This window comes from Artemia sp. Qi Xiang Cuo, chromosome 12 (genome assembly GCF_049724085.1).
Source record: "Artemia sp. Qi Xiang Cuo chromosome 12, ASM4972408v1, whole genome shotgun sequence".
Taxonomy (NCBI): domain Eukaryota; kingdom Metazoa; phylum Arthropoda; class Branchiopoda; order Anostraca; family Artemiidae; genus Artemia; species Artemia sp. Qi Xiang Cuo.
Window position 1 is genome coordinate 1,575,079 of NC_142805.1, and position 12,543 is coordinate 1,587,621.

The 12,543-nt window shown below is 36.0% G+C and overlaps 1 protein-coding gene across 1 annotated transcript in view; it reads left to right on the top strand.

Moving 5' to 3' along the window:
- The window catches only part of LOC148945648 (uncharacterized), a 105,733-nt gene that overhangs the window by 32,129 nt on the left and 61,061 nt on the right, over positions 1-12,543 (top strand). Inside the window, exon 3 of the mRNA XM_089098527.1 lies at positions 110-199. Coding sequence (XP_088954653.1) covers positions 110-199 — 90 coding nt within the window. The remainder of the gene's footprint in view (positions 1-109; positions 200-12,543) is intronic.

Below are 12,543 nucleotides of genomic sequence, written 5' to 3' on the forward strand. Positions count from 1 at the left end.
TTAATTTTGGACAGATTGAGTTGTTTTTGGGCAGGATTCTCTAAAATATGACAAATAGACGAACAGTTTCAGCCAGTTATAGTTTGAAATTTATGTTTATTTATTGCAGGAACTAAAAAAGGCCGTAAACTTTCGGTTCAGTTTGCTAACAAACCGTACTCTCCAGAGCAAAATTTACTTTTGCAATCCCAAATAAATGGTAAGATTTTTTTTTCTTTTTTGTAAGAAGCTGTAGACAATTTTCACCCTTTTTTGATTTTATGACTCTGGATTTACTGGTTTAAATCAGGGGCGGATCCAGGGGGTAAGGGGTGGGTTGAGTGCGTCACGCCCAAGATTTTTCTTGCGCCCTCATTTGTTTTTCTCTTTTTTTAACGCTTTTTTTTAATAAACTTGTCAATTTGGTCAACTATAGGTGCCCCTGTCACATTCCCCCCCCCCAGATTTTGCTCTATACCCGCTTTTGGTTTGAATAGATGCATTTAGATTACATTTTTTATGATAGAAAATACAGATAAAAGAATAATTTATTGATTTTCCCAAGGGCTGTTGTAAAAAAAATTTTGGGCTGGTAACCATGAGAAAGTCCTTCTATGGCAACACAGGTATAAAAAAGCGTCAATTGGCATGTAAAATATTACGTTTCTTCCGAAAAATGTGTCTTATCAGTGCTGCCTTCTATATTTTTTTTCAGTGAAACTTCTTTGCACCCTTTTATCAGGTAATTCCTACTGTATAGCTATGCCCAAAGACCTAGATTTACATGGTCCCGCAATTATTTATGACGATTATCCTACAGACGTTGGAATATACAAGTACGATATGTAGTAAGCATTCAGGCACTAATCAGAAGGCTGGGACTAATCAAGATTCGATGTTGCTCCAATATGAGTATACAGGCGTACTTCCTTAGGGCCTCTGTCTATAAACTACAAAGCAATTTGTCTTTTTGTAGCAATCCTGGTAGTACGATGCCAAACTTACCTGTGACTTTTAATGCCAGCTATGAAATTAACCCTAAGTTTTGTTCACTCTGTTTGCTATTTCTAGGCTGATTAAAGCTATTTAGGTAAAACTTGTGGATATATTAAAATCCCCCGTAAATTATTTCAGCCAAATCCATAATTTTTTTGTTAATTATTTAACCCTTGGGACTGGTGGTTCCGTTCAAAACATAAATAATTTTGATTTTTATTATTTTTTGCTTTTACCTTTCAAATGACTATGCTACTGGATATCTCATGTCACCCAAGGGAGTCCAGAGAGCTTGTGATTGACCCATATTTTTTTTAAAGAACCATGTCTTGTAATGTAGTTATTTTGTATATCTTTGACTTGATAATCGAAATAAGTTCATGCAATCTGTATAGGATATCCCCTATGTGATTTACGTTGCTGTAATCTCTTATTTGACAGAGGTAAAAGATTTATTTATATGAAAACATTGTCAACAAGCTGAGGAGTCCCTTTGTATGTTTTTCACCACACCTTTGCAAATGTCAGCTTTTTACAGTCTTTCAAAATCATGCTCTTATGTCACAGGTGTAATTTTCTGTTGCGCAGGGGGACAACTGTCCCCCTCCTCCACACACCGCAGTTCATTCCTCCCCAAACTCCAGTCCCCCCCCCAGCTGAAATTTAACGTCCTCAAAAATCTTGTCAAAACTAAGATAAGCCTACATAATTCAAGCACCCACAGAAATAGATCAGTTTTCTTTAGTATACATTTGCTTTAAATGGTATTATATGGCTCATTATTCACTGTCATGTTCACTGGAATTGGGAAAATTGGCTCCAATTTGCCCCATCCTCCAGGGTTTTGACGAAATTACGCCACTGCTGTATGTGACACCATCCTAAAGAAGTATGAGAATTATGTTCATTTCTCTCTGTCTGTAAAAGGAAAAAAAAATAAGCAGTAAAGTTTTGCATGTATCCTAAGGCTTTATCTGGGAATTGGGGAAAAGAGGGTTGGGATACAGTTAAACTGGAAGTAACTATAAAAATCGATCAACATGAATTTTATAAATAACCTATTAGTACAGGCAAACTAAAGTTTGACCCCCAAAAAATTGCAACAGCAATCATTTTTACACCATGTTGTAGAGAAAAGAAAAGCTGAACAACATATCCAAAGTTGCACATTCTAGGTCGATGCAAAACTAGTTTTTTTTTGCGTTTAGTGTCAGTTTTCTCACTTTCCTAACAAAAAAAAGTTCCGGTAATTGTTCGTTTTTCTTGAACTGAAATTTTATTCCGATGTAAAAAGATGAGATGAGTGCGAAACTGGAGTCAAATTTAGTGTACAGTATGTGTAAAAAAAAGTTTCATAATCATCAATATGAGATTTTTACGCTTCTCGTGGTCGTGACCCCCTTTTTTTTACCAGACCATCTTTCACTGGCTAAATTATTGGTTTTGAGATCTAATGATTAGTTAGCCTGAATGTGATCGTCGCTGGATCCATCACCTGATGGGTCGGCCTAAAAAAAGTGATTGCAAGATGTTCATTAAAACGTGAAAAATATTAGAAAAGGGAAGTCATCTATGAAACTAGTTTTCAGCGGCCGACATTTAAATACTTCTTAGAATTAACTATTATCAGCACACTGACTAGTCTTCACAACTGAAAAAATTATTGAATCAACTGAATGAACATTTGAAACACAGAATCAAACTCCGACCTACTATACACAACTTATTCTTTTGATTCAGATATCTAAGCTTCGACGTTTTCCTAATCTTTATAGCTTTTGATTCTTGGAGAGTTAGAACATGCTGTCCCTCTGCACGTTTTACACGCTGCAGTGCAAGCTAAGCCGTTTTTAGACAGCTACATCTCGCTGAGCTGCATTCCAGTTGACAGGAGCACTTCACGATTTTCAGAAGCAGACGAGAAGCTGGTGAGTAGTCAATGGATACAAGAAGTCATCTTTATTTTTTAACGCCATTCCTCGACTTTAAGTTCGGAATTAGGATCTCCACTCCATACCTGAACTTGGTGCTGGCCAAACGTGCTAGCAGTAGTCACCTTCTTTTTAAAAACTTCCCCTGTGGGGTTCATCCAGATTTCCCCCTTTTGAAGAGCCATATATCATGAGCAGAGCGTCTTCTCCAGCAACCCTTACTTCCTCCTTCAAAGCTGGCCCAAGCATGAAAACTGAAGCTGATGTACGAAAATCGGCATCTGCCATTAGCTTCTTCAGAACAAGACCTTTTCCCGCACTGTGGATCCATGAAGTGGAGTCACAGCCTAAGATAGCTTGAGCAAAAAGAATCAGATGGCATGTCTCTTGACCCAGCTTCTCTTTCAATTTATGAATGTCCCTTATTCGGGGAGCTTTGTTCGACTTCGGCTCAGGTGCAGAGAATAGTTTCTTGCTTGATAGGGCACCATGATAACACAATAGAACCAAAAGATCAGAATTCTCTCCAATGACGGTAGTGTCGTAATACCGGAAAGAATAAACAGCAGCTAGCACAATGGGACGTCTGCATCACCTGATGTCTGGACTATGACGAAGCGCTTTGATTGAAGATAAACAACCAACGCGTAGATAAACCTGGCCTTGTTTTTCTTGCAGGACAAGAGCTTATTCATATCTGCTGTGAAAAAGATCTCACGGTCGGCTATACGACTTCTCTTCGACTGGGTCATATCCTTTATGGTAGCTCCACCATCGTAGCCGTTGAACACAATAGTGGTAGAAGGATGCTTTTGTGTTGGGTAAGTAGCATAATGGTCAAGGATTTCGGAGTATCGTTCGTTTTTGGCCCATGAAATTCAATGCAGAAGAGCTCCATCGTTGATGATATATCGAATACCTTTGGGAAGGGGAGTAGAGCGCTCCTCAAGATTGCAAGCCTGTGCTATAGGCTTGGCAAACTGGCTTGTTTGGAAACCGGAGCTAGAAATGACTGTCAAAAGTGGGATGGGGTATGAATACGGTTCATGTTGAAAGTCGTTAGATTCCGTGAAATTGAGGCACTTTGCTAGTATAATAAACCTCTGGAAAAGAAAAGTGGAGTACATTATTTTGTGGTCTCCTCGTGGATTGGGCTTTATGACAATTTGAAGTGCCTGTTGTTTTCGTCGAAACACAAAATCAGAAACCAGCTTTCCAGAAATGGAGACAATAATTTTTAGACCTAAATCGCTAGCAAAATCAACGTTGGCAGATTCGTAGGCTATCTGACCGTTGGTGATGTTTCTTAGTTGAAGATCCCCATTAAATGGTGATAGGCTTGGACGTTTCCTTGTTTCGTTCACTAGTTCCATAGAAAACCTGTGATATACCCTCCATCAGAAGATTTAGTGCAGATCAGATTGGTTGAGACAGAACCCATAAAGACCTTTGAACCTGCCATACCTGTCATACCACTTTCACCAGTAAAGCCACTAGCCGTTTTGAGACAACGCATGATTTCCTGCTCAATGACAAGATCTACGGGGAGCCCAGCCCAGAATCTACAAGGACTCCTGATCGCATGCATCCAATTCTGGAAGGCTGGATAAACGGCAGAATGGGTTTCTTGGAGCTTAACCCTTCTCTGGAGGTAAATCTGGCAGGATCTTGTCTAATTGTTGTGCCCAGATGCCGCCAGATAAGGTAGCATGTCAAAGGTGGATTTTAAGTGGAGATCCCATGACCCAGATCATTCGGCTCTTAAGAAATTTCACAGTACGGATACCACAGGAGTATTAGAGCTACAGTTTCGAGGTTGTGTATTGGAGCAGTTCCAGTCTGTTCCTATCGGTGAATCCGACTGTTTTTTCAAGGGAAGGCTTTCCTTCTATATCCGCAATGGTCGCTTCTTTGTTCATAAGCTTTGTGTCCAGGTTTCTGAGTTCCAATATTTATTCAGGCTGCAGAATTGATTCAGAAATACTGGGAATTTCTTTAAGAAAGACATTGGAAAGCAGAATAGCATGTAGCGCAGCGTCAACCAGAAAATGGCCACGTATTGCCCTGGTGATTGTTTTCCCGCTGGCAAGATGGGTAATAGTGTTAGGTGCGTGGACAAGTTCAAGAACTTCTCTAAGTCCTGAACCCTCCACGATGTAGTTCCACCCTCCACTGATCCAGAATTTTACTGCATACCGTTGGATACATTAGCTTACAATTTCAGACTGAAGATCTTTGGTTGAAATGATGACCCAAACAAAAATGATACCTTACTTTTAAATATCAAGCCAATAGGAAAGGAGAACATTCGCAGTGAAACTTTTTTAGCTTGTTAGGTGGGGGATATATCGAATGACTTTTTTTACCTACAGATGGCCAGATATCAAACACGGGTATTAACATGACTAAATAAATGATAAATCGGGGTAATTTTAATTGTGACTTTTTAGCTCACGGCTTTATCCGAGAAATCACTTGGACAAAGCGTGGGACGAAACGTCGATATAATTTATTGCATACGAAGGTAATGAAAGTGGTGTAGCTGCCTTCTGTGCGTTAACTGGTCTTCTAAACGAGCCAACCATAATTTATCCGCCCACTTTTTTTTTTACCAACAATCGACAAATTGGTGGACAATAAGTGCTGAAACAAACATGTGATATGAAAATAAAAAAGTGCATATTGATAAATATGAAACGGGCTTTCTGGTAGACAATACATCAGGTTACTTTGAATTTTGGGCTCAGCTGGTCACTTTTTGTCAAAATAGTTGCCTTCTGATAGTATCTTGAAAAAGAGGTCACAACAATGAGAAGGGTAAAATCACATATTGATGATTATGACACTTTTTTCTGGTACATTGTATATCAAATTTGCTTTCATTTTCGGGCTCAGTTCTTCATTTTACATCGGCACGGTACTTCATATACAGAGAAACGAACACTTACCGACAGTCCATTTTTTTTTAGAAAAAAAAATGAAAAATTGACACTAAAACCAAAAAAAAAAAAAAAACTAGTTTTGCGTCGACCGAGAATGTGTAACTTTGGATATGTTTTTGAGCTTTTTTTCCTCTACAACATGGTATAAAAATCCTTTCTGTTGCAATTTTTCTGGGGTGGACCCATATTTTTGTTTAGTTTGCTTGTACTATATAATGAAATTAAAACTTCTTTATTGTTTTTGGCCCACTTGAGCTGTGCATGGTAGTTCGGATCTTTGGTTCTTATGAGCGGGCTTCGACCTTCTTAAATATAGACTGACTTTTCTTCCCTCCGCTGGCTATGGTCGGCAGCTCGGACCTTCGGCCCTTGTGCGCCTGTTATCATGACTTCACATTTCCCACTCTCTCTTTACAATTTTTGGCACATTGTCATCTTCCAGGCAGGGACTACCCTCTATTAAATTTCAGCTGGATCGGAGACATTTAATATCAAAATATTCTTGAGCCGCATTCCCCCTCCCATATTTTTTCTAATTAGGAACATCACGAAAAAATTGAAATCAATCAGCCCACCCGCTCCTAATTTCTTGTGCATATTAAATTCGATCGTGGATAGTTTTTTTTTTTTTTTTTTTTTTTTTTTTTTTTTTTTTTTTTTTACTAAAATAATTGCTTTTTCCTAATTGATTCTGCTTCAGTTTTCAACTTTGTAGCTGGATTATTTTAGCTTAGTATTTAGTGGCAGCCCCAACTCATAATTAATTATAATTATCTTGCAACTGTATAATTAATCTAATTAGTTTTAAATACTGGATAATTATAGTATTATATAAATAGTTTCATATTTTTCTTAAGTAAAAGATGAATTTTTATCGAAACTTAAGGCGATTTGGAACTACAAAACGAAAAATGCATATATGTAGAATATTGTATAAATTCATAACGTACTACCCATGATGATAATTATAAAACAGTTCATGGTAACGAACTGTAAGTAAGGAGCGACCCGGCTCAATGGTAACCGAAAGTCTAAAAAACGAAATTTTGGTACCAATAGATACATCAAAAGAATCAGATTTTAATTCTGATTTCAAAAATATAAGTTTCATCAAGTTTAATCTTGCCCATCAAAAGTTACGCGCCTGAGAAAATTTGGCTCATTTTCGAAAAAAGGGGGAAAGACCCCCTAAAAGATATAGAACCTTAATGAAATTCACACCATCATATTCCGCGTATCAGATAACCCTACTGCAGAGGTTTCAAGCTCCTATCTACAAAAATGTGGAAATTTGCATTTTTTGCCAGAAGAAACGTCACGGATGCGTGTTTAATTGTTTTTTTTTCCCAAGGATAATCTTATTTACCAAATGGTCCTAAAATATCATAGTAGGGCTTATTTGAATGAAAATTAAAAGTTCAAGTGCCCTTTTTAAGCCACCAAAAAAAATGGAGGACAACTAGGTCCCCTCCCACGCTCATTTTTATCTCAAAGTCACCCAATTAAAATTTTGAGATAGCCATTGTGTTTAGCATAGTCGAAAACCTAATAAATATGTCTTTTACGATGACTTAATCCCCCACAGTTCCCAGGGGAAGGGCTGCAAGATATGAACTTTGCCCATTGCTTACATATTGTATTGGTTATTGGGAAGTATACAGACATTTTCAGGAAGAATTTTTTTCTGGGGGGGGGGAGGGGGGCGGGAGAAGGGGGTTACTCGGGAGAATTTTTCCGTGGAGGATGTTTCTTTGGGTTAAGGGACATTTCTATGAAGGGGGTGCCGGATTTCCAAGCATTATTTAAAAAACGATCAGAAATTAAATTAAAAAAAACAAGTACTTTCAACTGAAAGTAAGAAGCAACATTAGAACTTAAAATGAACAGAAATTAGTACGTATATGAGGGGGCTCTCCCCTAAGTCAATACTTCACTCTTTACGCTAAAGTTTTTTTTTTAGTGCTTTCAAAAGAGCTATCTATTATAACTAAACGGCATTTGTGATTCAGGGGTGTATGAATTAAAAAAGGGTTTAACTTTAAACGTAAATAGCGTGGTATTGACTAAGGGTATAACCCCATCATATACGTAATAAAAAAAAACAATAAAAAAAAAACAGGCGATACGGCTCAATAGTAAGCGAAACTTTTAAAAACGGAACTTTGATGTCAATAAATGTATCAAAAGAATGGGCTTATAATGCTGATTCTAAATATATGAATTTTATTAAGTTTAGTATTACTCATCAAAGGCTGCGAGCCTCAGAAAACTCACCTTATTTTTTAAAGAGGGGGGAAACATCCCCTACAAGTGAAATAATTTTAATGAAAATCACACCGTCAGATTCAGCGTATCAGAAAACCCTATAACATAGGTTTCAAGCTCATATCTGCAAAAATCTGCAACTTTGTATTTTTTACCAGAAGAAAAATACACGAATATAGAAGTTCGTTACGTAAGTTAATTTGTAAATTACGTCAGAACCAAATTTAGAGCCAGCCATTTAGCAAAAGAAAAGTAAAATTTTTATGAAAATTTTGTTTACTTATTCAATGACGGTGAGCCAAAATAAAAGTTGCACTAACTAAAAAACGATCCGAAATTAAATAAAAAAAAAAAATTTTTAAACTGAAAGTAAGGAGTGATATTAAAACTTAAACCGAACAGAAATTATTCCGTATATGAAAGGGAATGTCCCCTCCACAACGCATTGCTCGTTAAGAAAAATTTTGAATACGCCAAAAAGAATTATTTTTTAAAACAAAAAAAACATTTATCTTAAATATAGCGTCGTTGTGACGTGTTCAGTCCCTTCAAGAAAAGTACTAAAGTATTTTCGTTTTAAGTTTTAATGTCGCTCCTTACTTTCAGTTTAAAAAACTTGTTTTTTATTTAATATAATTAAAGGAAGATTCTGATAAAATTTTTTACCCATGTAAATTTAATATTGAAAGCTACGTTACAATCCATACGAGTCTATAGCAAACGCTAACCTCTACTAAAAATCTTACGCGTCTACAAACTTAAAATCTAAAAAGATAATTGTGTAATAAGACAAGAAACACCGAAATCTACCACGGACCTCATACGATACCTCTGTGGACCCCCAGGGGTCCGAGGATCACAGTTTGAAAACCACTATACTAGACCGCATGGATGTCTGTAAGTATATATATACACAAACTGTCCCACGTTTTCTTATGACGTTATCTTCATAATGTTTGAATTTTTGGTTCATTAGTTGTGGAGTGTTTTTTATGTATATAACGTTTAAATAAAGGAATAAACATCTTCCAGAGCCCTTGATGGTGCATAGGGTGTCGACGATTGTCGACACATTCCAATTGCCAGGTCTTTTTTACGTGGAGTGGTAGCAAGCCTGTCGCCTAATCTTGTGTCAACCGGAATTGAACCCAGTGTATACCTTGTTAGGCATATACATCTATCTATCTGCAACAGACAACTTCGCGGACTTTTTTATGGCCCTTGCTTCGCTCTAGAAACATCTTAAGGAGCTCAGACCTTCGGTCCTCGGGAATCAGTCATGTCCTTGTCATACACCGCAAATAGATTACGTGATTTTGATGGAAATTTGGGAAATTTTTCTTTCCTACTTTTTTTTTTACAAAAAAACTGGTCACCCTGCGTTTCTTATGATGCTGACTACAGTATACTTCCAAAGAGTTTTAATCTTTGTTCCAGTAGTTTAGAAGTGTATCTAATATATATGTGTATGTATATGTGTATGTATATGTATATATATATATATATATATATATATATATATATATATATATATATATATATATATATATATATATATATATATATATATATATATATATATATATATATATATATATATATATATATGCATATATAAACCAATCTAATAGTGTATATACACATATAGAATAGAGTATAGAAAGATGTAAGTAAGGAGCGACTAAGGCCAATAGTAACCGAAACTTGGTAAGAATTAATACATAAAAGAATCGGCTTTTTTATGCTGATTCCGAATGTGCAAAAAAAGCAAAAAAAATTTTTTTCAACGAAAAGTAAGGAGCAAAGTCAAAACTTAAAACCAACAAAAATTATTTCGTATATGAGGGGGACTGTACCTTTCTCAACCCCTCGCTTTTCGCTAGAATCTAACTTTTTTATCCTAATTCTTTAAGAACGACTGCTGAACAGACAGATCATTGATCAAACAGTTCGTGGTAACGAACTTTAAGTAAGGAGCAACCCGGCTCAATGGTAACCGAAACTCTAAAAAATGGAATTTTGATACCAATAGATACATAAAAAAATCAGATTTTAATTCTGATTTCAAATATATAAGTTTCATCAAGTTTAGTCTTACCCATCTCAGCGTATCAGAGAACCCTACTGTATAGGTTTTAAGCTCCTATCTACAAAAGTGTGGAATTTTCAATTTTTTGCCAGAAGATGTTTATTTGTTTTTTTGTTGCTTTTTTTCTTTTCCCCAGGGGTAATCGTATTGACCCAGTGGTCCTAGAATGTCGTAGGAGGGCTCATTGGAATGGAAATTAAAAGTTATAGTGCCCTTTTTAAGTGACCAAAAAAATGGAGGGCAACTAGACCCCCTTCCACGCTCATTTTTTTCTCGAAGTCACCCAATTAAAATTTCGAGATAGCCATTTTGTTCAGAATAGTCGAAAATCTAATAAATATGTCTTTTAGGATGACTTAATCCCCCACAGTTCCCAGGGGAAGGGCTGAAAGTTATGAACTTTGCCCATTGCTTACGTATTGTCTTGGTTATTGGGAAGTATACAGACATTTTCAGGAACGATTTTTTCTGGTGGGGGGGGGGGGCTGGAGGAGGAGTTTACTCGGGAGAATCTTTCCGTGGAGGATGTTTCTTTGGGGTAAGGGACATTTCTATGAAGGGGGTGCCAGATTTCCAAGCATTATTTAAAAAAACGATCAGAAATTAATTTAAAAAAAACAAGTTTTTTCAACTGAAAGTAAGAAGCAACATTAGAACTTAAAACAAACAGAAATTATTACTTATATGAGGGGGTTCTCCCCCAAGTCAATACCTCGCTCTTTACGCTACAGTTTTTTTTAGTGCTTTCAATTAGCTATCTATTCTAATTAAACGACCTTTGTGATTCAGGGGTTTGTGAGTTAAAATTTTTTTTAACTTTTAACGTAAAGAGCGTGGTATTGACTAAGGGGAGAACCCCTTCATACGTAATAGCATATACGTAATAAAAAAATAATTAAAAAAAACAAGCGATACGGCTCAATAGTAATTGAAACTTTTAAAAACGGAATTTTGATGTCAATAAATGTATCAAAAGAATGGGCTTATAATGCTGATTCTAAATATATAAATTTTATTAAGTTTAGTATTATTCATCAAAGGCTACGAGCCTGAGAAAATTTACCTGATTTTGAAAGAGGGGGGAAACATCCCCTACAAGTGAAAGAATTTTAATGAAAATCACACCGTCAGATTCAGCGTATTAGAAAACCCTTTTACATAGGTTTCAAGCCCATATCTGCTAAAATCTGTAACTTTGTATTTTTTGCCAGAAGAAAAATATACGAATATAGAAGTTCGTTACGTAAGTTAATTTGGAAATTACGTCAGAACCAAATTTAGAGACAACCATTTAGCAAAAGAAAAGTAAAATTTTTATGCAAATTTTGTTTACTTATTCAATGACTGTGAGCCAAAATAAAAGCTGCATTAACTAAAAAAAGATCAGAAATTAAATATAAAAAAACAAGTTTTTTAAACTGAAAGTAAGGAGCGACATTAAGACTTAAAACGAACAGAAATTATTCCGTTTATGAAAGGGACTGTCCCCTCCTCACCGCCTCGCTCTTTACGCTAAAGTTTGACTCTGTCTCACAACTTTATTTTTTAAAACAATAAAAAACGTTAGCGTAAAGAGCGAGGCGTTTAGGAGGGGACAGCCCCTTTCATATACGGAATAATATCTGTTCTTTTTAAGTTTTAATGTCGCTCCTTACTTTCAGTTTAAAAAACTTGTTTTTTTTAATTTAATTTCTAAGAAGAACCTTCTTTCGAAGCACTAAAAAACTTTTATGTAGCGAGCGAAGGTTTCAGCAGGGGGCAAAATAATTGCTGTTTGGCAAAATGATATGCGGAATAATTGCTGTTCGCCTTAACTTTCAATATTGCTCCTTACTTTCAGTTGAAAAAACACGTCTATTTTTTTTTACTTAATACCCAAGATAAAATGACAAACTAAACAAGAAAAACCTGACACATTTTAACTGTGGTGCTAGTAAATGCAGTTGTTATATATTTGTAGTGCGGCTTTTTCCACGGGGAAAGCCCATAAAAGAATGCAATTTATAATTTAAATAATGCTGGGAAATCCGGCGCCCGGTCGATACGATCACCCCTGAAAAAAAAGCAAATAAACACGCATCCGTGATTTTTCTTCTGGCAAAAATACAAAATTCCACATTTTTGCAGATAGGAGCTTGAAACTTCTATAGTAGGTTTCTCTGATACGCTGAATCTGATGGTGTGATTTTCAATTAAGTTCTATGAATTTGTTTCCCCCTTTTTTCCGAAATAAGGCAAATTTTCTCAGGCGCATAACTTTTGATCGGTAAGACTAAACGTGATGAAACTTATATATTTGAAATCAGCATAAATATATGATTCTTTTGATCTATCTATTGGT